The sequence below is a fragment of the Rhipicephalus microplus genome, chromosome 1, assembly GCF_043290135.1.
Source record: "Rhipicephalus microplus isolate Deutch F79 chromosome 1, USDA_Rmic, whole genome shotgun sequence".
Taxonomy (NCBI): domain Eukaryota; kingdom Metazoa; phylum Arthropoda; class Arachnida; order Ixodida; family Ixodidae; genus Rhipicephalus; species Rhipicephalus microplus.
The window spans coordinates 219565175-219589180 of record NC_134700.1 but is presented as its reverse complement, the minus strand read 5'-3'; the positions used below and the strand labels follow the sequence as shown (position 1 = coordinate 219589180).

At 45.2% G+C, this 24006-nt stretch overlaps 1 protein-coding gene across 2 annotated transcripts in view; it reads right to left on the bottom strand.

Annotated features, from left to right (window-relative positions):
• The window catches only part of LOC119159668 (gamma-tubulin complex component 4), a 46045-nt gene that overhangs the window by 4127 nt on the left and 17912 nt on the right, over positions 1 to 24006 (bottom strand). Inside the window, exons 9-13 of one of the 2 annotated variants that reach the window (XM_037412496.2) lie at positions 23408 to 23503; positions 20731 to 20836; positions 19656 to 19842; positions 2756 to 2890; positions 1211 to 1330 (exon numbers count right to left, since the gene is read on the bottom strand). In XM_037412496.2, the coding sequence (XP_037268393.2) occupies positions 1211 to 1330; positions 2756 to 2890; positions 19656 to 19842; positions 20731 to 20836; positions 23408 to 23503 (644 nt within the window). The remainder of the gene's footprint in view (positions 1 to 1210; positions 1331 to 2755; positions 2891 to 19655; positions 19843 to 20730; positions 20837 to 23407; positions 23504 to 24006) is intronic. The other variant, XM_075891375.1, reaches the window with a different exon arrangement.

Here is a 24006-nt window from a genome sequence, read left to right as displayed (position 1 = left end):
TATCTATTATTTAGTTCTGGAGTGAAATCAAAATTTTTTTCAATCATTTTTCGGTAAAACTTGGCAATCCGGAACTACCGAGGTAATGCAACGTGAGCAATGATGCATACCTCGGAATGCAATAATAGAGCATTTTTCAGACAGACATTCCAAAGTAAAGATGTGCTGAAATTTTGCAACAATAAATGAAAACAGTGGCGAATAGAGATGTTTATTAACATAGGTGGCCTTTCGTGTGCCTTTCATGCTGGCCAGCATGAAGAGGGCATTCTCGGTGCTAAAGTTTGTTTTATTAGAACAGTGGTCTTCCACATCGGAGATAACGCTCAATGATCTGCTGCTTCCGAGATAATGGCGACTCCCTTGAAAAAAAGCAGTGAGCCTGCTCAAAAAAATTTATTTCTGACTTAAGAAAACAAATACTATGACTTTAAAGAGTACTGGTTTGTGCTACTTTGTGAGAATTCATTGTTCAGTTACTTTGACTCCTCTGAAGAATGTGTTTTACCCCTGCCCCACTTTTTAAAGAGGAAAGCTATAAATAGTTTAACTTCAAACCTTGCCTGAAAATAAAAACTATTACATATTATTACAAAAATATTTTTTTTTATTCCGGAACAGCAACAAAACGAAACGTAACTAAAACCAAAACGAAAAGCAGTTCTGACACCCTGGTGTCAACACTAGCCTGACACTAGCCTGGTGTCAACACTAGCCTTACGGGAAGACTGCAACTCACAAACTACTAGCACTAGCTCTGTCATTTGCTCTCAGTCGCACGCACTTCATGTAAAAAACGCTGAATTAATTGTCGTCCGCTAACTCCGACAGCAGTTTTTGTGATTTAGGCAGCATGCAGGATGCAGACTTCGCAAAACCCAGAACACTTTGTAGATTTGTGATATTTCCATAGTGGTGGGGCTTGCTTGCAGATGCTGGGTGATGAAAACTTTAAGATCAAAGTAGAATAATTTACACCGGTTGTCTGGCTGCAGTGTGTGGAAAGTGCGAATAGTGCACATCATAGAAATTAAAATGCTTTTACGAGTTCACTTTAAGCAAGTGTTGATAAGTTGCAGGGGAATAAGAAACTGCATATCAAAGAAGCTAATGACATCCTTGAAGCACGTAAACACTGGAAAAAGTTCTGCAATCGCAACGATAGGCAATGCTACGCAATGGTCTATGAACGTAAGGAGCGCCAACTTACTTGTTCGATTCTCTCAAATTCTGAGAACTGCCTTTGAGAAAGCTGTTCGTCGATATAGACAGGAAAGATGCCATGTAATGACTTGCTCAGAACAAAGAGTGACTTAAAACAGTTATGCACCTGAAAGCAACACACCAGATTTGCATTCAAGATTCATCGCAAAGAATAAAGTTTTGAACTTTGAACACTAGGCAACATTATTAAGGGGAAGTGGTTCACCAGATAATTATTAGTAATGTACATGGAGGCATTCCTCTGCCTGACATTCCTCCAGCAAAGCAATGGAGGGCAGTACCATCTTTTGAATGATGTAGTCAGTATGCCTAAATTACAATTCATAACAGTTGTCAAATGATACAGCTTTGTGAATTGAGCCTTATACCATCTAAGAGAGAACATGGCTTTTTGAGCTAGTTGGTCAAACGCAACAAAAGGTGCCCCAACACTAGCAGACATGTACAGTGTCAATTTTTATGAAAAGGAACACGGCGGTGCGTGGCCTGCGTGCTCTGGTGGCTGCTGGCAACATGTTCAAGCGAGAGCAATCACGTTCTCTTCTTGCGTCATCTCGCGGCGAGCAAAACAAGATGTCAGTGCTGATCTGAAACCGCTGGGAAGATTGCAACCCAGTCCACCTTGAAGGCGATTACCGGCTCTCGCGTAATCGCCTTCAAGGGGGAGGGGGTCGCAATTTTGCCGCTGGTTCCATATCAGCAACGAATGGTTGTTTTGCTCGCCGCGAGATGACGTCAGAAGAGACTGCGGTTGCTCTCGCTCCCCTTGAACACGCTGCCAGCAGCCGCCGGAGTGCGCAGGCCACGCACTCCTGTGTTCCCTTTCATAAAAAATGGCACTGTACAAGGTAGACGCAATAGAACAAGTGCTTACAGGAGACACTCAACTGAATATGTGTCCCTCAAACAGCTCCTCATCAGAGTACTAATTTCAACGTAGCATTACTAAAGTTGCTACATCTCAGTCATAGTGCTTCTATCATCAAAATATACTGTGCAGCTAAAATACATCACCTCGTTCAATAGCTAGGCAACAGGAAGAAATGCCAGCCAAAGTCATTGTGAATCTTGGCACACTAGTACTGAGGGTGCGTGAAAAAAGAGTGTGCTACCCATCACCATGAAGTCATGGGTAGCACACAAATTTGCATAGTCTTCGTGCTTGCTGGCTTCAAATACACTTGTCGCTTCGTTTGTTATTGTGTTTTGGTTTTGTTTCAAATAAAAAAATAAACTTTTGTGAACTTCGTGAGCCGATTTGAATTGGTGGGCCTGAAAAGTTCAAGGTAGTAAAGTGCAACTGCTGAACGTTTGCTGATTGTCGTCTTGTGACCAAGCAGCTTCAAGCCACGTGAAGTCGAACAGAGCCGGAAGTATGAAGATTAGACAAATTTGTATACTACCCATCATTCTCATGCTGGCTGAAGCGCCGTGCGTTGCAGCTCTCATAGACACCAGCGCCAATCCCTCCAGTGTATTTATAGGAAGCTCTACGCCACTCACAAGTCGAAATATGCAGTAGGTAACTTACAGGTTGCAACATTATCATGCTGTCTTTAAGAAGGGAAGTGAGGTAGGCGTTGTGCACGTGCTGGATGGCTTCAAAATCTCGAGTCTCCATCACTTGTGTAAGCAGACGACCCAACTGGATCTCTATCACATCCACCTGAGTTTGAGTTTGAGTTTATTCAACCACGTGACAAATACACGAGAATACAATGTATAGGTGGTTTGGTGCGAAGAGAAAAAAGCTGCATTTCACAGCTTGACTGGCCCCTTCACCCAGAAAAAAATCTAAACTACAAATTTACAAAAGATTACAAGCATTACAGGCAGCGGAAAGCGACAATACAAAAAGAAACACGCATGTGGCCCATGACAGCAAATAATAGAATCGCAACTCTAAAATACATACAAAAATATTCATAACAAAGCAATGCATGAAAGAATAAAAACTGAATAACAATTGCAGAAATCACCCAACATTCATTTACAAAACAATCAGCACATCCGATTTAACATTTCAGTTTTAGACAATATACGCAGATTATCAGTTGTTAGTTTCCATTTGTTCATCACACTTGGAAGGCGGTAACGTAGTGTTTCAAATCCATAGTTTGTGCGAGGACAAGGTACGTGCCAAGTCTTTGTACAGCGAGTAACGCGACTGGCAGGATTTGGTTGCAAGGTAGCCAAGGTGCGTAAAAAGATACTTCCTCTGCGTATTTCTGATTTAAAAGCTGACAGAAGCTGGTATTCGTAATAACAGGTAATTCTTAAAATTCTATATTTTGCAAATATTGAAGCAGTGTGTGCGTTATAGGATACACCTTCAATGCACCGCAAGGCATTTTTTGTAACACGACCAGGTCCTTTAGAGATGCTTTAGAGCCTGTAGACCAGACCAGATGACAATAGGAGCAAGCTTAGTACACATTGGTGTGTCACATGTATTTCTTTACATGTACATACTTTCTAGGAGAGCAGCTCTGGTGATGTACAGTCATGAACAAATTAAGTATGAACGAGTTAGGGTAACTAATAAGGTCGTGCAAATATTCGAATGCTTTGAATACTCGAACGAATACGCTCATACCTCGATATACCGAACCCAGATATAACAAATTATCAGTTATAACGAAGTAAATGAAGAATAGTCTATGAAATAAATGTGGTGTTAGGAATATACCTTATAACGAATTTTTGGATATAACAAACTTACTTTTGTGTAAGATGAAACTTTGTTACAGTTAGGTTCGAGCATAATGCAGTATTCGAATTCACTTTGAATGAAATTTAAATAATTGAAAGTTTAACATAATTCGAAATGAACGAATAAATGCATATTATTTTGCATGTGACACTCTGTAAAGGTGGTTTCACTGCAATAAAGCGGTGCTAAACCGTAAAAACTTTAAATGCATAAAATGCTCCTGTAAAAGTAGTTTCACTTCATCAAAGCAGTGCAAAACCGTGAAAACACATATCCAAAAGAAATTCGTACTGCGGCGAAGCCCCACTTCAAAGCTAGGAGGATATTACCCTCACATTGATTCACCATTCAAGTTTAAAAGATTGATATACCGGCTTATATCCTTTAGGTATAGCAAGTATTAACCTTTTAAATGCCGCACTATGAAGCAATAGAAAAAAAAACTAAAATTTATGTTGATAATTTGCATTGGCCTTCTAAATTACCTATGATCAAAAATACAGCCACATTCACAATGACTAAGCATGTTTTTTCGCATGTTCCATTTTTGGAACATTGGCATTTCCCATATGCAAAATACACATTTTCTCTGTAACAACTTTTATTGACTTTTCAGCCGGGTTTCCTTATTCAGGATAACTGAAGAATATTTAGCGTCATACGATGTCTCTGAAAAGTATAAATATTTATAACAACACTTTATGAAAATTTCTTTTTTCATACCAGTGGCTGTACTACAGTGAGCAAATCACAAACCATGGTAAGCGGCAAAGCCTTTCTTGTGCAGCCGCTTTTTGCACTGCTGGCACTGATTCGTTGTATTCTTCTTGCATTCCGCGCACCTTCCCTGAGTCGTTGAGATGATGTAGTGGCCATCAGTTTTTCTGTCCTCATGTCTCAGATGAACCCCGCGTCCAGGTCTTACAGTGAGTTTCTGCTTGAGCTGCAGCAAGGACATGGTGACGTCCCGCCGAAAGGCGATGTGCGTCATGGCGGCATCACTACTCTTGTGAAGCTCGCAGTGGAGGTGCCATCCTGCAACGACAGCCATGTTCAAACCATTTCTGGAAAGGTTCCCCCAACATTTCTTGCTCCTCAGTCTCGGTCGATAGCTTCCGAGGAGGCGGTCCATCACATCTACTCCGCCCCTGCCCTCATTGTATTTTCTGACCAATTATGGTTGACGAATGTCCATCGTTTTGTTTGAGCGTCGTGAGGAGTGTTTTGCACTTCCAACAGGCTCGTGGCTGAGGTGGTTAGAAGAAACTGTGACGACTGCATTGTCATTCCACCTGCATGCGCAGACTGCCCCGTCACACTTCTAGTGGGAAGATCCTCTTTCTTCCTCTTCGATGTTTTTCAAGCTCTTCAGTGGACAACCCTCGGTTGTTGTATCTCGCACAGTCCCTGTCGCTCGAATCCCCTGGTCAGCCAGTTTCGTCAAGAGGCCGTGCGAAGTGAAAAAGTTGTCAAAGTAGACTTCGTGATGTTCAGGCGCTTCCAGGACCGATACCATATTGCTAACAACCCTGATCCCGAAAGGTGTGTTCTCGTCCTTTTCGTTCCTCCCAAAATATATTTTCATCGCATAGGGGTACCCATTCGAAGACCACATCATCCATATTTTGTACCCAAATCGAATTGGTTTACCGCAAATAAACATTTTGCACGAGTGGTGGTCATAATAGGGCACCATTGACTCGTCGATGCTGAGGCTTTCATCGAACACTCCAGACTGCCGGAAACATTTGGAGATTTGGTCGTAGAACGGCTGAAGTTTGCCCATTTTTTCGCCTGCTTTCAACTGAGTGTTGTCAACAACATGAAAGAACCTTTTCAGATGCCGGAACCTATTGCGGGCCATCACTGTCGCGACTATAGGCACACAAAGATCTTCTGCAGTGCTCCAATACGAGTCCTCACACGGAACGGAGTGGTACCCGCTGAAAAGTAAGAGGCCGAAAAACTGACCTATGTCCGCTCCTGTGACGTCCACCTCCTCCCCCTTTTGGGGTGCGTATCTTGCAGTTAGTTCAGCCAGTGAACCAAGATACTTTGGAGAAATAAACTTGCTGAACAGCATAAATGGGCTCATGTTTGCAAGATCAGGAAATGCCTCTAGCAACAACGGAGGACTCTCGCTGGAAGTGTTTCGTCAAACGTGGCATGTTCACCCCATACTGGTGTATGGGAACGCTTCGGAGCATTTGTTTTCCGAGCGTTCATTGAAGCTTTGCGTCCTTTTTCCAGCAGCGAATTGCCGCCCCGCTGGTTTTTTTCGTCGTTGCTCAGGACTCGAACATGCAGAAGGCGAATCAACATCTTCATCGCTGCACTGCATAACTTCAACGTGCCCACAAACATCATCGGGAACAACTTCAGAAAAGTCGTTTTCGTCCACATGCTCCTCGTCAGTTATATTGCCATCTCCAACAGGCGGCAATTGGCATACAGACGCACCTTCGCGTTCGTCATCAGGAAGGCTGAACAAAAGGTCAATTGCTGCCTCTAAAGTGAGGAAGCGTTGTGCCATGACCCACAACGAAAGTTATTGCGGTGTAAAGCACAGTACTACAAAAATAAAACCAGCCGCAAGGTAGTTTTCTACTTACATTCACAGGGATTGATGCAGCTAGGCACTGTAGTTCAGTGCGGCTCTTTCCACGTGTCTGGCAAACTCAAAATGACGCCCAGGAAAGCTTATGTTCAAGTTTCTGCCAAGCGCCGTACAGCGGGCGCCATTGACAAGGCAAAAAAAGAAAAAGAACGAGGCAAAACGCTCGTGCGCATCTACGCTGCGTTCGACACTGTGAAACGCCAATGTTCCAAAAAAGGAACATCCACACAAAACTCTCAAGCTGAAAACTAGATTGTCTTTGTCATTTTTTTATTGTATTGCCGCGTAATCCCGAACTATTTGTCGATATTTTAGTTCTGCTTTGCTCACTGCAACATTACTTTTTCCTGCGGAATAATGCAACAAACATCTGGTGGTCAAGGAGCGCAAAATATGCATGTTTTTAAAAATTTATCTAATGATTTCCCATAGGTTCATAATAGAAATTAAAACTGCTACGTTTTTCACAAGCATCAATGAGTATGCGTAAACATAAAATTTTAATATGCGATATATTGGAGAGGAAATAAAAAATTAGGTTTCGTATGTTCCAATTTTGGAACATTGGCAAGTAAAAGGTTAAAAAGTGACATTTTTCAGGGTATCACTTGCATTCTATCAAAAGTCAAATTCTGCTACTATTTGAAGTTGTTTCCACTTCCTTTGAACCAAAAAATTGGCATTTGCACAGGTCTTGTTCCAATTTGGAAAATTTGTAGTATATTGTGCAGGTTAGTTAGGTCATGACAAATATGCCCATTTTCCTTTATAACGAGTAGTATTGTTACGGGGTTAGAGACTTTTGTACAAAATGCGTTTACAGAGAAAAACCCACAGGCAAGAGTCACAATGGCTGATTAACACCCTCGCGCACCTATCATCAGCTGCTTGAGTTCTTCTTCCTTTACTTCATCTCCGTGACAGGACACCCAGGCGTTGGAGAGCCGTCTCGGCGAGAGTCCGGAGAAGTACGAGAGAAATAAGGTTTCATGCGCGAACCGTGGACAATGTCGACAAGTGAAGAACTTGATTTATTGAAGTGCAATGGTCCCATATGGTAGTTGACGTTGCTAACTTGACGTAAGACTAGGTAGGGTCATGCGTGTCGGGACAAAAGTTTTTCGGAGAGACCTACACGGCCACACGGTGACCAGAGGAGCACGCGGTCACCTGGGGCAAACGTTATATTACGGTGCCGGTGGTTGTAGCGGGCTTTTTGCATATCCTGTGACCTGGTGAGACGAAACTGGGCGACTTGACGAGCAATGTGAGCCCGGTCAATGGCTTCGCGAGCGTACTCGGAAGCAGATATCTTGAGAGGCAAGGTGGTTTCAAATGGCAATATGGGGTCGCGACCATGCAAAAGATAAAAAGGTGAGAATCCCATGGTGTCATGTCGAGAGGAATTATATGCGAAAGTCACATAGGCCAACGTGGTGTCCCAGTCACGATGATCTTTGGAGAGGTACATCGAAAGCATCTCTGTGAGCGTGCGGCTGATGCGTTCAGCTAGGCCATTAGTTTGTGGGTGGTAGGCGATAGAGAGCTTATGCGCTGTGGCACATGATCGAAGGAGGTCGTCGAAAACTTTGGACAAGAAAGAGCAGTCGCAGTCCTTAAGCAGCTGTCAGGGTGCACCGTGGTGTAAGATGACGTCATGAAGAAGAAAATACGCGACGTCAGTGGCGCAACTGATTGGCATGGCCTTTGTTATCGCGTAACGGGTAGCATTATCTGTGGCGACGGGGATCCATTTATTTTCCAGTGTCGTCATCGAAAAAGGGCCAAGAAGGTCGAGTCCCACGCGATAGAATGATTCAGAGGGGACTTCAATTGGGTGAAGATATCCAGCTGGCAGCAAAGAAGGTCTTTTCTGGTATTGGCAGAGGTCACAAGTGGTGACATATCGACGCATGCTGCGGTACAGTCCTGGCCAGAAGAACTGACGTCGCACGCGGTAATATGTGCGGGAAACACTGAGGTGTCTCGCAGTTAGTGCGTCGTGAAGTTGTTCAAGTATGGCAGGCCGTAGATGACGAGGAATGATGAGCAGAAGCTCAGGGCCTTCAGAGCTGACCTTGCGGTGGTAGAAGATGCCTTCCTGCAGTACGAACATACGGGATTCAGTGTCATGGCCGTCAGACTGAATGGCGTCGATGATAGTGCGCGCTGACTCATCATGCCGTTGTTCAATGCGCATATCGCCGATGTCAGCAAACGCCATTATGCTGATCTCCATGTCAGTCGCAACGGGATCAGGAGGATCCACCGGATGGCGAGAAAGACAGTCTGCGTCCTTGTGCAAACAGCCAGATTTGTAGCTGATGCTAGACAAAAATTCCTGGAGCCTCAGAGCCCAGCAATCCAGACGTCCAGTCGGATCCTTCAGAGAAGTCAGCCAGCAGAGGGCGTGGTGGTTCGTAATAACGGAGAATATGCGACCATATAATTATGGCCGGAACTTGGCGACGGCCCAAACTAAAGTTAAACACTCTCTCTCGGTGATATAATAATTTCTCTCAGGGGGTGAAAGCAGGTGACTGGTGTAAGCTATCATGCACTGTCTGCCGTGGTGCCACTGAGCGAGAACTGCGCCGATACCGTGGCCACTGGCGGCGGTGCAAACTTCTGTGGCAACAGAAGGATTAAAGTGGGCAAGTATTGGGGTCGTAGTTAAGTAGCCGATGAGAGCGGTGAACGATTGAGCCTGCTCAGGGCCCCATGAGAATGTGGTATTTCTCTTCAGCAAATCAGTGAGTGGCCTGGCAATGTCGGCGAAGTTTTTCACGAAACGACGAAAGTACGAACATAAGCCAATGAAGCTCCGGACATTGGATGTAAAACGGGGTACCGGAAAGTTACGGACGGCGCACATCTTTTCGGGGTCTGGTTGGACGCCATCGGCGTTTACAAGATGGTGTCACAAAACGAGCGCTCAAAAAAGGGCGCGCCGCCAAATTCTCGCGACGAAGCACCGAGAGGTCAACGATAAAAAAAGAAAGAAAACAAGCATCCAAAGACTCCCCGGGCGCGCGTCCCTCTCCCCTCGGAAGCGTAGGTTCGCTAACGAACCTCCTCGCATCGGCGGCCGAGCAAGCCCTAGAATGTTCTTGATGGAAAGGGGCGTGGTGATGCAGGGTTGCATCATCCGTCGCGGACGGCCCTCGTACCGTCTCTCCCTTTCCCCAGCCTTTGCTGCGTATCGCGCCGACGAAACGATGAGAACTTTCTGGAATCTCGCGCAGAAGGTATTTAATCGAGCAGTCGAGATGGGAGATCAGCAGAAGAAGGAAATTAACGCCAGTGTGCGTAGGGTATTCCGCCGTGACTGTCGGTGAAGGTTTTGTCCTTAGTGACAAAGCAGGAGAAGAAGAAAGTATGCGCCAGAGTGCGTAGGGTGTTTCGCCTTGTGGGCGAAGCCTTTTGTCTTCCGTGACAAAGGAGGAGAAGAAGAGGATTTCCACCTGAGGGGTGAGGCTCGAGCTACAGGCAAGAGTGTGTGTCTACTGCTATCGAGCGAAGACGCGTGGCAACAGCTGCGTGTGTGAAGCCGACGTGTTTCCGGCGAAGAAGTTTGAAGCTTGGAGAGTGGCCAATTGAAGACGCAAGGTTTCCTGGAAGAGAAACTTCGGGGGCAGCGGAACGACAACAACGCTGGTCTTTGAGTGAGTGATTCTCGGAAGAGTATCATCCAGACTTTTGTTCCAAGAACTTTGGACTGAATAAGTTTTTTAACTCTTTAGTCTTTAAGTGTCTTGGTTGTTCGATGCATGCGACTGCATTGTAGTGCGTATTGTTGTCTGTGTCCGTTGTTTCGAGTGTGGCTGATTGTACTGTGTAGTACGTTGTTTGATTGGTGACATATTGTATTCAACTATTGTCGAGTGTGCATACTTGTGTATCGTTTTGATCTGCCATAACTGAGAATATAATTTTGTTTTGTTTATCAACTCTCGGCTCTGACTTGTTCTTTGGACCACAGCCGACATTCGCTGGCGCACCAAATAGGACCACTTCTAAATTGTCCACGCTTTCGTGGTGCGGTACGGGGGGCTGATTTCGGCCCTTGGAATTAGCCCGGCGGTCGCCTCCCGAATTAACGGGACCCGTGACAATTAATCTGGCGTCCGCGACAGGACCTTTTTGGTGCACAGTGTGTCCAAAGTAGTGAGAAAGAGCCTCGAGTTGTTGATCGTGCTATCGGAACGATTCTGTGTGTTGCTCAGTGTTCTCGTTAACAAGTGCAGGAGAGTGTTCCGATAGACTGATTTAGGCAGATACTTTTTGCACGCGGCAAGGTTTTATTTGCGAGACACAATGGACCTCGAAAAGTTGGTAGCTCTTGGTGAGAAGATGGGTCTTTCTGGCGCCGAACTACGGAAGTGGGTAAGCCAGAAGGAGAAAGAGGCAGTGGAGAGAGAGAGAGGTTGGCAGCTGAGAGGGCCAAGGAAGAAAAAGCAGCTGAGTTGGAGAGAGAGAGGTTGGCAGCTGAGAGAGAGAAAGAAGAAAGAGAGGCAAAGGAGCAACAGCTGAAAGAAGAAAGAGAGCAGCAATTGAAGTTAGAGCTGGAGAGAGAGAAGTTGGCAGCCGAAAGGGCGAGAGAAGAAAGAGAAGCGAGGGAGCGACAGCTGAAAGAAGAAAGAGAAGCGGAGATGGCTGAAAGGGAAAGGCAGCGGCAGCACGAGATGGAACTCGAGCGGCTCCGTTTGCAACAGCGAAGTGAAACTCCGGTCCAAGCTAGAGTTGAAAGCAGCGAACAGGAGGACCACGGATTCCCCTTGAACCCAAGCAAGCTGCTCGTAGCGTTCGATGAAAGGAAGGACGACCTTGACGCGTACCTTCACAGATTTTATACGATTGCAAGGAGCCAGAATTGGCCGGAACATCAATGGGCAACTGCTTTGAGTACTTGCTTGAGTGGTGAAGCGCTCAGTGTGTACGGCAGGCTGACGCCGACCGATGCAGCCAACTATGCAAAGGTGAAAGCTGCTTTGCTGAAGCGATTTAGATTTACTGTGGAAGGTTTCCGGGACAGATTTCGGACAGGAAAGCCAGCTGATGGTGAGACAGCTACGCAGTATGCCGCCCGACTTTGCCATTATTTCGACAGATGGATTGAACTTTCAGGGACAGCGCAGGAGTACGATGAGCTTAGAGAGCTCCTAATTAGAGAACAATTTCTTACTAGTTGCCACCCAAGCCTGTCGCTGTACTTGAAAGAGAGGAGAGCTAAGTCACTTGAAGACATGCTTGAATTAGCTGACCAATTCTTGGAAGCGCAAGGTGGCACAAATTTGGCGAGAGTCAAGAAGGAGTGTCCCGAAGATTCGAAGAAAACGGCACCCGAACAAAAGAAGCATGCACCGGAGAGTGTTCCACGATGTTTTCTGTGTAACCGAGTGGGTCATCGCGCAAACAACTGTCGAACGATCTTTACGAGCCCTACGGTATTAAAATGTTTCAAGTGTGGTCAGACTGGGCACAAAGCAGACACATGTCGTAACGGAGCGAGTCAAACTCACCAGGTATCCTGTGTGCTAGCAGCAGTGAAGTCCGATGATAATGCCGTCACCGACGGATTCGTAGAGTTGAAAACTGGGGAGAAACTTCCTATTGTGGGTGCTGTAATGACAAAACAGCCGACCGGTGTTACGAAGGGAATGCCAACACTGCCTGGAAAAGTTGCGGGCAAGAAGATTACGGTGTTAAGAGACACCGGTAGCTCCACCGTTATCGTGCGGAGAACTTTGGTACGGGAAAGTGAGTTAACAGGCAAAACGAAACCAGTTTGCCTAATTGACAGTACGGTTCGGATGCTTCCCGAAGCATAAATTGAGGTTGAAACCCTGTACTTCTGCGGGAAGGTTACTGCTCTATGCATGGCGACCCCCCTGTACGACCTCGTCATCGGAAACATCGACGGGGCGCGAAGGCCGAATGATCCAGAATGTTTGGGGGAAGACCCGAAGATGGAGCCCCCGCCGACACAGGGACCGCGAGATACAGCGGAGAAAAATCCCGTGAAGGATCTCACTCGAGCCCAAGGTGAAGCCGCGGTGCAAGAGACAGGGAATGAGGAGATGATCATGTTGAATGAGTTCACGTGCTAGGCAGCTGGACTTACGTCGGCACGACCTCAACCGACCGACAGTGTAAAGGTGACGGAGTCGGCCAGCTAGGCCAAATGTCGTGACATGAACAAGCGGGTGAATAACCGGGCAGGATCAGTTGAGCGTCATGACCCGTTAACAATGTCAGAAGTGACAACGATGGCTGAGACGCCACCTCAGATACCGTCGTTGGAAGGGGCTCGCCGGAACAAAACGAGGAAAAACAATAAGAAGAGATCGAGAGAGCACCACAAGAAAGGGCGCAAGCGCCGCTCGAAATGCACAGGACAGGTGTCGAGGTCGATTCGGAATGTGTTTGACAGTGCTATATGTTAAGTTAATGTGGTTGTTATCCTGTGTCACAACTGTATGTCGAGTGAGTCAAAATGTTTGTTATGGTGATGTGATTGTACAATTGTTGTAATGAGAGAACTTTGTACATTTGTATTGTTTGGAATATGTGATGGTGTGTTGTACTCATGTACCTGTGGTTATATTTCATATGTTGTGAGATTGAATTCCAATGTACAATTGTATTGAGTGATCTATTGTGAATGTGACGTGTCATGAGCGACGGACTGTGTTACAGTCTTTGAGAGTGTGGGGACTGTTCGCACTCGTTTGTGTGGTTTTGAATATTATGAGATATTTTTAAAGTGGGGGGCAGTGTCACAAAACGAGCGCTCAAAAAAGGGCGCGCCACCAAATTCTCGCAACAAAGCGCCGAGAGGTCAACGATAAAAAAAAAGAAAAGAAAACAAGCATCCAAAGACTCCCCGGGCGCGCGTCCCTCTCTCCTCGGAAACGTAGGTTCGCTAACGAACCTCCTCGCATCGGCGGCCGAGCAAGCCCTAGAACGTTCTCGATGGAAAGGGGTGTGGTGATGCAGGGTTGCGTCATCCGTCGCGGACGGCCCTCGCACTGTCTCTTCCTTTCCCCAGCTTTCGCTGCGTATCGCGCCGACGAAACGATGAAAACTTTCTGGAATCTCGCGCGGAAGGTATTTAATCGAGCAGCCGAGATGGGAGATCAGCAGAAGAAGGAAATTAATGCCAGTGTGCGTAGGGTATTCCGCCGCGACTGTCGGTGAAGGTTTTGTCCTTAGTGACAAAGCAGGCGAAGAAAGTATGTGCCAGAGTGCGTAGGGTGTTCCGCCTTGTGGGCGAAGCCTTTTGTCTTCCGTGACAAAGGAGGAGAAGAAGAGGATTTCCACCTGAGGGGTGAGGCTCGAGCTACAGGCAAGAGTGTGTGTCTACCGCTATCGAGCGAAGACGCGTGGCAACAGCTGCGTGTGTGAAGCCGACGTGTTTCCGGCGAAGAAGTTTGAAGCTTAGAGAGTGGCCAATTGAAGACGCGAGGTTTCCTGGAAGAGAAACTTCGGGGGCAGCGGAACGACAACAACGCTGGTCTTTGAGTGAGTGATTCTCGGTAGAGTATCATCCAGACTTTTGTTCCAAGAACTTTGGACTGAATAAGTTTTCTAACTTTTTAGTCTTTAAGTGTCTTGGTTGTTCGATGCATGCGACTGCATTGTAGCGCGTATTGTTGTCTGTGTCCGTTGTTTCGAGTGTGGCTGATTGTACTGTGTAGTACGTTGTTCGATTGGTGACATATTGTATTCAACTATTGTCGAGTGTGCATACTTGTGTATCGTTCTGATCTGCCATAACTGAGAATATAATTTTGTTTTTTTTATCAACTCTCGGCTCTGACTTGTTCTTTGGACCACAGCCGGCGTCCGCAGGAGCACCAAATAGGACCACTTCTAAATTGTCCACGCTTTCGTGGTGTGGTTCGGGGGGCCGATTTCGGCCGTTGGAATTAGCCCGGCGATCGCCTCCCGAATTGACGGGACCCGTGACAGATGGCCCGGAATGGCTATCTGATGGCAGTCAAATTGACATCTCTTGGAATTGCAGCGAGACGGGTCAGGTGGCTATCAAAAGTAGATGAAAAGGCTATCACATCGTCTAGGTAACAAAGACAAGTAGACCACTTATAACCATGCAGGAGAGAGCCCATCATTCGTTCGAATGTGGCAAGGGCGTTACATAGTCCAAAAGGCATGACCTTAAACTGGTATAAACCATCCGGTGTAATGAAGGTCATCTTCTCGCGGTCCTTTTCATCGACAGAAATCTGCCAGTAGCCGGACCGAAGATCAATAGACGGGAAGTATGTAGCGCCGTGCAGGCAGTCCAACGCGTCATCGATGCATGGTAGCAGGTATACTATGTCTTTTCGCGTGATCTTGTTGAGGTGGCGATAGTCAACGCAGAAGCGCCAGGTACCGTACTTTTTCTTCAGAGGGACGACAGGGGAGGCCCAAGGACTACTTGATGGTTCTATGACACCTTTGTTCAGCATTTTATCAACTTCTGCATGAATAACTCTGCACTCAGTGTGGGAGACACGATAGGGGCATCGGCGAATAGGACTGGAATCACCAGTGTTTACACGGTGCTGAACGGTGGATGTTTGCCCGAGAGGTCTGTCGTCGAAATAAAAAATTTCGGTATATGACGCAAGAAGGCGATGGATGTCGTTGGCTTGCGCAGGATTGAGGTTGGGTGCAATCATCTTCAAGAAACGATTTGGCAGAGAACAGGTGCTGTTATCTACAGGAGACTGAAGCAAATTAATCTCAGTGGTGAGAGCCGCTATTTCGAATTCGTCAGCATTAGATACCCCGGCCAAGAACACGCCGCGAGGAAGCACTTGAGGGCACAAGCTGAAATTGAGAGGTGGGAGCGAGGTACAGTTGTCAGTGACAGTCACAAGCGTATGGGGAATGGCGATGTCGCGGCTCAAAAGGATGTCGGCAAAAGGAAAGAGGACATATTGACCATCGGGAACCTGTGGCTGTGCGGTCAAAATGACGTAGGTGGCTGCCGGAGATGACAGTCGCACATCCTGTAGAAAGCACAGGTGCAGCGGGGCAGTGTGGGGTTCAGCGACTATCTGAGGCAGCTCTAGCTGAAGGACGCCGGTAGCACAATCGACAATAGCAGAATGATTTGACAGGAAGTCCAGACCTAGGATAACATCATAAGGGTCAATCACGGCTAAAATGACAGAAGTAGTGTGATCTTTTATACTTAAGCGGGCAGTGCACAGACCGAGAACCATCGACATGCGGCCATCGGCCACACGGAGCATTTGTGCAGACGCTGGTGTCATAACTTTCTTTAAACGTGTGCTAAGGCTTGAACTAATGATTGAAATGCTTGCGCGGGTGTCTACAAGTGCTTGTACAGGTACACCGTCTACTTCAACGTCTATTCCATTTCGTCTGGTGGCAACAAAGAGAGGATTTGCTGCAGAAGTGGTCAATGCGGCATCACCTCCGGGACTGCATTTCTCAGTTTTCCGGGACAATGCGGCCGGAAGCCATGGGGGACGAGAAGCGCCATGGTTGTGGCGAACAGGACGTTGGGCGACGTATTTGCGGGGAACGAGACTGGTGCCCACGTGGTGAAGGCGAGCGGCTGTACCAAGTGTTCCGAGAATGGCCAACAGCATTGGACTATTGGGCAGGTGAAAATGTGCGGGCGGTATTGTTGAAACGGGTCATATCGGTCGTTGCACGAGGTGCCGAGGACCATGATATGTCCGATGCGGTGGCAGTTGAAACATATAGGCCGGTTATCTGCAGTTCGCCACTCAGCAGGGTTGCGAGTACGTGGAGAAAACCGTCGGTCAGAGGAGGACATCGCGATAGGGCATTCACAGACTCTGGGCGCGGTGACATGGCACACGGAATGCACTTTGATGTTTTCAAGCTCCTGGCGCCTGATGGCTTGAACAAGAGGAACAATAACAGGAGTGGTATCGGTACTGCGCGAATAGAACGCTGAGGGTGCCACTGCTTCCAGTTCGCGACGAACAATGCGTGTCAGGTCTCCCGGCGGTGACAGACGTTGTGTTGCGGACTGGCCCTCGCAAGTCGATGTTGCAGTGGTGTTTGGAAGTCGGGTGAATGTTGGCATAATGCGGCGACTTTTCACTTGCTCAAACTGACGGCACTCTTTGATGATCGCGTCCACGGTGGAACAGCCCTTGCACATCAGCAGATTGAACGTGTCGTCAGCAATCCCCTTCAGGACATGCCCGTCCTTGTCACCTTCTGTCATGTCATTTTCGGCTTTTCGGCAGAGGGCCAGCACGTCTTGAATGTATGTGAAGTAGGATTCTGTGGGAGATTGGGCACGGCAGGCCAACTCCTTTTTGGCGGCGATCTTGCGACTCGCGGTTTTGCCAAACACCTCTCGCATCTTTTCTTTGCATTGGTCCCAGCTTGTGAGTTCCTTTTTGTTGTTTTCATACCACACCTTGGCCGTGCCTCTCAAGTAAAACTGTACATTAGCCAATTGAAGTGTGGGATCCCATTTGTTCGGCACACTCACTCGTTCGAACATGAATAACCAATCGTCAACGTCGACGCCATCGGTCCCGCAGAATGTACCGGGATTCTTAAGTGGCTTGATTACGTATGGTTGTGACGCCGTGTTCGTGGGAGACGCTGACGTTGACGTGGAGGGCTCAGCATTGGCCTATTTGGAAAACCGATGCGACGTCCGCTGCAGAGCTCCGTTGCCTGATGGTTACGCAGCACCTCTCACCAATATGTTACGGGGTTAGAGACTTTTGTACAAAATGCGTTTGCAGAGGAAGACACACAGGCAAGAGTCACAATGGCTGATTAACACCCTCGTGCGCCTATCAGCTGCTTGAGTTCTTCCTCTTCCTTTACTTTATTGATTGATTGCTTTATTTGCTTCGTCACAGTACAGTGTAACAGGAGGCGGAGGGAAAAGCCGTAATGACGGCTTGAGGGATCCTCCGCCCCCTTTGTGAACAATGGCAGCAGATGAAGGACATCACAATATCATACACTTTCACATTGTTTTACGTAAAGATCATGCCACAAAGGAAGGAAACCTGAAAACGTAGTTGATACATACTTCATCTCCGTGACAATATATATATATTCAAATTCGATTCGAAATTATTCGACCAAATTCACAATTTGCTTTAATTCACTTTGAACCTAAAATTCACTATTAGCACAAGCCTAGTAACTAAACCAAATTTATTCATCATTCTTATGGTCAGAACACATGATTTCGATTTGCATGTTTTGCTATGTGCGGCGTAAACCATCTTTTGGAAATCAGATAATTGGTGGCCCGAGACAGCACCAGTGAGACCCATTACACATGGCAGCTTTGTTCTTGTTTCATTTGTCCACGATGGGTGCGTAGCCAAAATGGCTCACAGCATAACATCAAGGTCAAATTTGCACTAGTTTAGTGTTCTCTGTGACAATGCACAAACGACGACTCTTAAAATAACCTTATGAGTCAAATGCAATGTGAAACATACGAAAATAACACCAAGCTGAAAATTAGGACACTCACGGTAAAAATGTTAAGATGCTGCCAATTTCTTTGTGCTAACCATGTCACTAAGATACAAAGCATTTGCTTAACTGTGAAACGAAATGCTTGTATTCACTCAAACAAGAAGACCAAAAATGGCACCAATCAAGCGCATAGTTGTTGAGTAAATGAAGAGCAGAAACGTGCGTTGTTCACCTTCAATTTTAAAAACTGAATGCATGATTTTTAGAAACTGGACAAAGGTAAAAGTTTATGGTATTGAGTAACAAAAATTTGAAATAAGTCATATCATGATGTTCAGGAACATGAAGGGTAGGTCCACAAAAACTCAATTTTTCAGCTGATTATCAGTCCTGGAGAGCCATGTCCCCTTTTAAATGCACCATGAAACCTCGACTGTTTGATTAGCGTTGAATGCAAATGGTTACTAATTTTCATGAAACTACTTGTGTCCCATAAATTTCTGCAGAATGCAGAAACTGGTCTAAATACTATTCCTTGTGCATTTCAGCACAACTTTTTTAAAAACAGGACAGTCAAGATAAAAATATTTTTTGTGGCCAAATTTCAGAGCAGTTGGGAACATGGATATTTGAGACATCCATGTTCCATTTGAGAAATTATAATAAGCTCCTCCATCAACTGGGCATGCTGCAAGTGTAGATCAGAAGTCTTGCATTTCCACGGTCCAGCAAATGCTCTAGCAGCTCTTAACGTTACCTTCGCTGCACGGCTTTTAAGTCTCCTAGTCGCTGTCTTAGCCACACAGCTCTCGTAAGCCATGATGTTTGGGTTCCCCACAGGACATACATACATGAAATATTAGTGGGAACTGGTGATGTAGATATTGCACGCTTTGCAATTACATAGCTGTTTTGGAGTGCAGAAGCTCAGAATTTTTTTTAGTTAGGAAAAGAGGTACTGCAAGTTTTTTCATGATGATGGGATGAATAAGCTGTGTGTGAAACAACATAGCTTGTCTCTTTTTGATTGTATGTTCTATGAGGGCCTTTTGACTATATGTGCTATGAAGGCATAACCCATAGAAGGGTTTCCTCATGACTTCAGAAGGTGGTGAAGAAACGAGAAAACGTGATTGTTTAAATGTGCTTTCTGTTCATGGATCCTTAACCATGAAAAACAGGCGCTTAGTGTCAGATATTGCTTGTTTTGTATCCTTGTGTATTGTGTTGCGGGTCTCACATTCATATGCATTTGGACTTGAAATATTTATTGATGCTACATGTTAACATCTGTGCTCTATGATTTTACTGACAACTTTTAGAAAGTCCACGATTTTCTCAGACCCTGCACACTACTGTATAAACTTTTTAGGCTAGCAGAGTTACAGGGCATGAAATACTACAACTTACTGTGGTTCCTCAGTGAGCAATCACATTTTGCTATTATTTTGCCTGATTGACTGAAACTGTGACTGATATAGCTAATATTCACTTGGAATTTCGATTCATTTTGCTAATCAGTCACAATTTCAATAGATAAGTTCAGAGATTTGTCCAAGCAAAACACTCTGAGAGGGTGCACCGAGAACGACAGGAAGCCAAAAGAATCATAGGGTTGTGGCCTACCTGGAGATAGTACTGGATGCTGTTCAGAAGGTGTGTCATTTCTGCCCGCAACAGCATCATGCCTTGCATCAGATCTGATTTGTGCAAGTGCCTTGCACGTGCAACCTTGCACTGAAGCACCCAGCACTCCTGAAGAAAAGTCTGAGCACGCTGCAAGCCAAACAGCAGCCGAAACAGTCGGTTGTATCTGTAAGACAGCCGCTGTGCTGAAGCCATTACATGAGTAGTCTAATCTTGTGTCAATGTCATGCTGTTCCAAAACACGGTTTCCCCATTAACTCAGCCAACATTCATGGGACACAATTTATACAGAACAAAATGTAAGAAAAGATAGTTTTATAAGCATGTTTGTTTACTCAAAACTTCAGACACATGAAAGCACATTACATCCAATCTATGGAAGCGAGACAACATTTTTACTAGGCTCTCTTCTTCTAATCTTTAGTTAAGTGAACCAGGTAGCATCCTCAACAGGGTGCCACAGATTAGCATTGTTTACAGTAATTGTTGTACTCACTTTACCTCGATGCAACTTTCTACAGCGACATTTTATCTGTTGCCCCTCCCCAGCTGAACTTAGTAACTGTCAAAATCACAGTCGTAGTTCGGAACAATTTAAGCGTTGCTTTGCACAAAAAAAAAATGTCATGCAGAAAAGTTCTAGCCCTAAGCATTAAGAAGTTTTCGAATAGAGGCCCCAGAAGTTTGCGGCCCCAAAAGCCCTTTTCGTATGCACGCTTTGGGTCAAGCAGTAGCGATGAGTTTTCGAAAAGGATCTGCGGCATTTTGGGCACTCTAGCCTTTGCCGAGAGCTGTCACTTCAGTGGGTTCCGTCAGGCTTGTCTGACACAAAACCTTTGGGGATCGTGCTAAATTCGAGAAATAGCGTTCTTGACCCAAAACCCAAACCCGGTGTGGATTTTGTGCATGTGCAGTTGCCTTGAAGCTATTTTTTCGGCGTGCCAATCTTTTTGGGGCCCCTATTCCAAAACTGTTTATTAACAACAGAGCTAATGTGGCACAATGAATTGTTCACCATACTGCATATGATACCCGAGCTTCCCAGAAAACTTACTTTGACATGATAGGCGGAGTGAAGAACACGTGAAGAAGTGGCTCAACCTTGTAGTTTAAGCCTATTGTCTCCCAGCAAGCCAAATGTGGCTCACTGCTGTCGTGTGCTGTAGGAAAGGCAAATACATAAATTCATTATACACAAGGACGCGGTGCAGCATAATCTACAAAAGCATAAAATTCTCAATCTAGCAACTACAACAGCACGCGCACTGTGGCTATGTGAGATAGAGCCAATAAGAACCAGTCTCATGAAACAGCACGATTTTCAAGATAAGGATTAAAAAGGTCACTTGTAGTCCATAACACATGCACTAAACTGCAACTCAGCATAGCACATCAGTGCCAGCTGTAGTTCAGGGCATAATAATGTCTGCAACAAACAAGATGAGCGGTGAACAAATCAAAACCTGTTTTCTGCAATGCGTATGTAATACATTTCTGTAATAAAGATGTGACACAGCTTTTACTTGCAATGTATGAAAGGCACTAAATGGTATTGTGCAAATTTTGGTGCAATGGGCTCGTCTTGGCATACAAAATGATGCTTTTCTGTAAAACATGCATGCTGCACTAAAACACGTAAACATCAATGTTCGTATGATGAGCTCTGACAGGCCTCCAGTAATGTAGTTGTGTGCAGTTCTGCGCGAATGCATTGAAATACGATAGTGCAAGGTGTCCCGTAGTGTACTTTAGAGCGAAAATCTCCTGAATGCTGGAAATAACACACAGATTCACCTCAAAAATTTCTTTTGCCAGGAAACCCAGTATAAAACAATCAATGATACTCGTCTGCTAACCCTCTCCATATTCTGTCAGAACAAACTTTCTCGGAAAAGACATCTTAACACAGCATCCACTGCAGTCTACAGCACACTTTTTCTACCCTAATAGTTTAGCTTGTCTTTGCTTCAAACAACTACCTGCGGTGTAGCAAAGAGTTGCATGTACAATGCCGAAGCAAAAGACTATATGGTGCTTTATTCGGGCATTGATAAAGAGTGCCAGGCCGAGAGGCCATGAAAAGCCTAAATGAAGTTGGCAACTTTAGCTCTTGTTTCTAGGTCCCATTGCCAATTTAGTTGCTGTTAGAAACTGTCAATGCTGCCAGATCTTCTGCAAACAAGTAACCGAATTTTCCCTAGAAACAGAAAAAAGGACCCATCTTCAAGGAAACATACTTTTATGTACTAATGTTTTCAAGGAACCATTCCCGCATGAGAAAAGAAAACAGGTATATATAGTATTATGAAAAAATACATAAACATGCATATAGAATTGCATGTTGTAAATCACTTCTTCATCCATGTATTTCCTAGTACACAAGAGTGTTCCTAGTACACAAGCTCAAAGAAACAAAATAGGTGTTTGTCTCTAATTTGCAGTCTATCCATCAAAGAGGGCTTGCGCAATGGCAAAAAGGGCTTAATTATTGGAAGAATTATACCGGTGTCCCACGGGCATGTTTATTTGCGATCAGGTTGATCACGATTATCCGGATCGCAATTAGAAATCTGGATCGGATTTCTTCATTGCGATCAACTTTATGACCGCTGCTACACGGCCCAAGCCAATCTGGTTCAAGCTAAGGTCAAATTAAATGCGCCAGGTGGCGATTGCGTGCCGTAAAACATCTCACTGACAAAAGTTGGAGTGCGAGATTTGTAGCGCCATTTATCAGCAATCTTATTCGTGCAAGAACTGCTCAAACGTTAAAGTTTTGCGTGCCACTACAAGCGCAATTTAATAAGTTCATCATTCCATAGCGTTTCCATTCTACTTGCCTGTATTGCTTTCAGAGATTATTATTCTTCCCTTTTATTTCTGATGGCCCCCGTTTATTTGCGTCCAGTCACAGCGAAGCGTCAATCTTGTTGTACGCGACAGAGTTTCACTTCTGGCGCCTGAGGTCTTTGAGTCGCCCTTGCCAGCTGTCAATTACTAGAAAGGTCTCTTCATTCGACCTCGAAGTGCGCGTATGTTGCGACGCAGTCAAAAGGCTTGCGACACTCGTAATCAGTTTGTTTCGAGGTGCTCCAAATACTCCAGTGGTGCGAGAGTTGAACTAAGCACAGGACCTAATCACGATAGTCTTGACCTAATCACGATAGTCTTGACCACGATCATGCCCGATCGTGATGAAAAGTGACCGTGTAGCAACACCTAATCTGGATCGACACTGATCGCAATTAAAAGTGCCCGTGTGACACTGGTAATATTTGACCCCCCCCACCGGCATGGAAAGGTGAAACTGAAGGCTAACTGGGGTTCATAAAGGCAGCGCTGTTGAAAATAGGGCCTTAGAGGCACGAAAGGTTGAATTATTTACAAGTAAGCTTCCCGAAAGCTACCCTACATGTGTTAATAATGCTGACTTGATGCCCATGTAAAGCAGGCAGGTGATACTTAAGACACTTCAAAGTTTTCTCTATAGCAATTATGTCAGAGCTCCAGCGAGTTGTAATTCCAGCAAATTAGAAAAGACGTGCCAATGCATGTATACCTATTCAAAATGAATTATTGATTTGTAAAACTATACTGTAGTCTCCTTTTGAGGTCTTCTAACTTATTTGCATTCTTTGGGGAATGCTTAGCAAAGTGATTGTATGCTTCTCTAAGCATTAAGTGTGATTTTTCGGTCTTGATCGTTGGTTACTTTTTCATTTGTCACTCACACCCTGTAGGACCAATTGTGATGCGGAACTGTTCGGCGAGGTTCTCATCATCTGACTGGAGCAGACTGCAGGCTTGCCGAAATATCACGTTTGTGTCTGAAAAAAAAAAAGAAAAAAAGGATAACTATTATCATTATAAACTAAAACTTGAGCTTCAATGCCTACACAACACTGTGTTTTTACACTATTTTCTTTCTACTTTCTTTTTGATGGCGTGGACAGCATTTAATCTTTCATTCTTGTGTGTATGGTTTGATGATGTTGCGGTTGCATGGAGTCCTAAAAATTTTATAGTTAACGCTTTCTTGTTTTTACAGAGAAACTTTTTACTTCTAGTTCGTGTGTTTTCAAATAAAGAGCACAGCAACAGCAACAAAAACAGAAAGACAAAAATGCAGCTGGCGTGGCCAGCAGAGCGTGCTCACAAAGACAAAAAAAATAATACAAGAGATGTCGAGCCGGTGCAGTGCATTCGTGTTGCAGTAAAAAGCTAAAAAAATAGTGAAGGCATTGACAGCAACACTGCCAATACAGACGGCGAAAGCGGGAGCGAGTAAAAGTGGACAATGCGTTAAAAGACCGCGCATCTGAGAACGTCG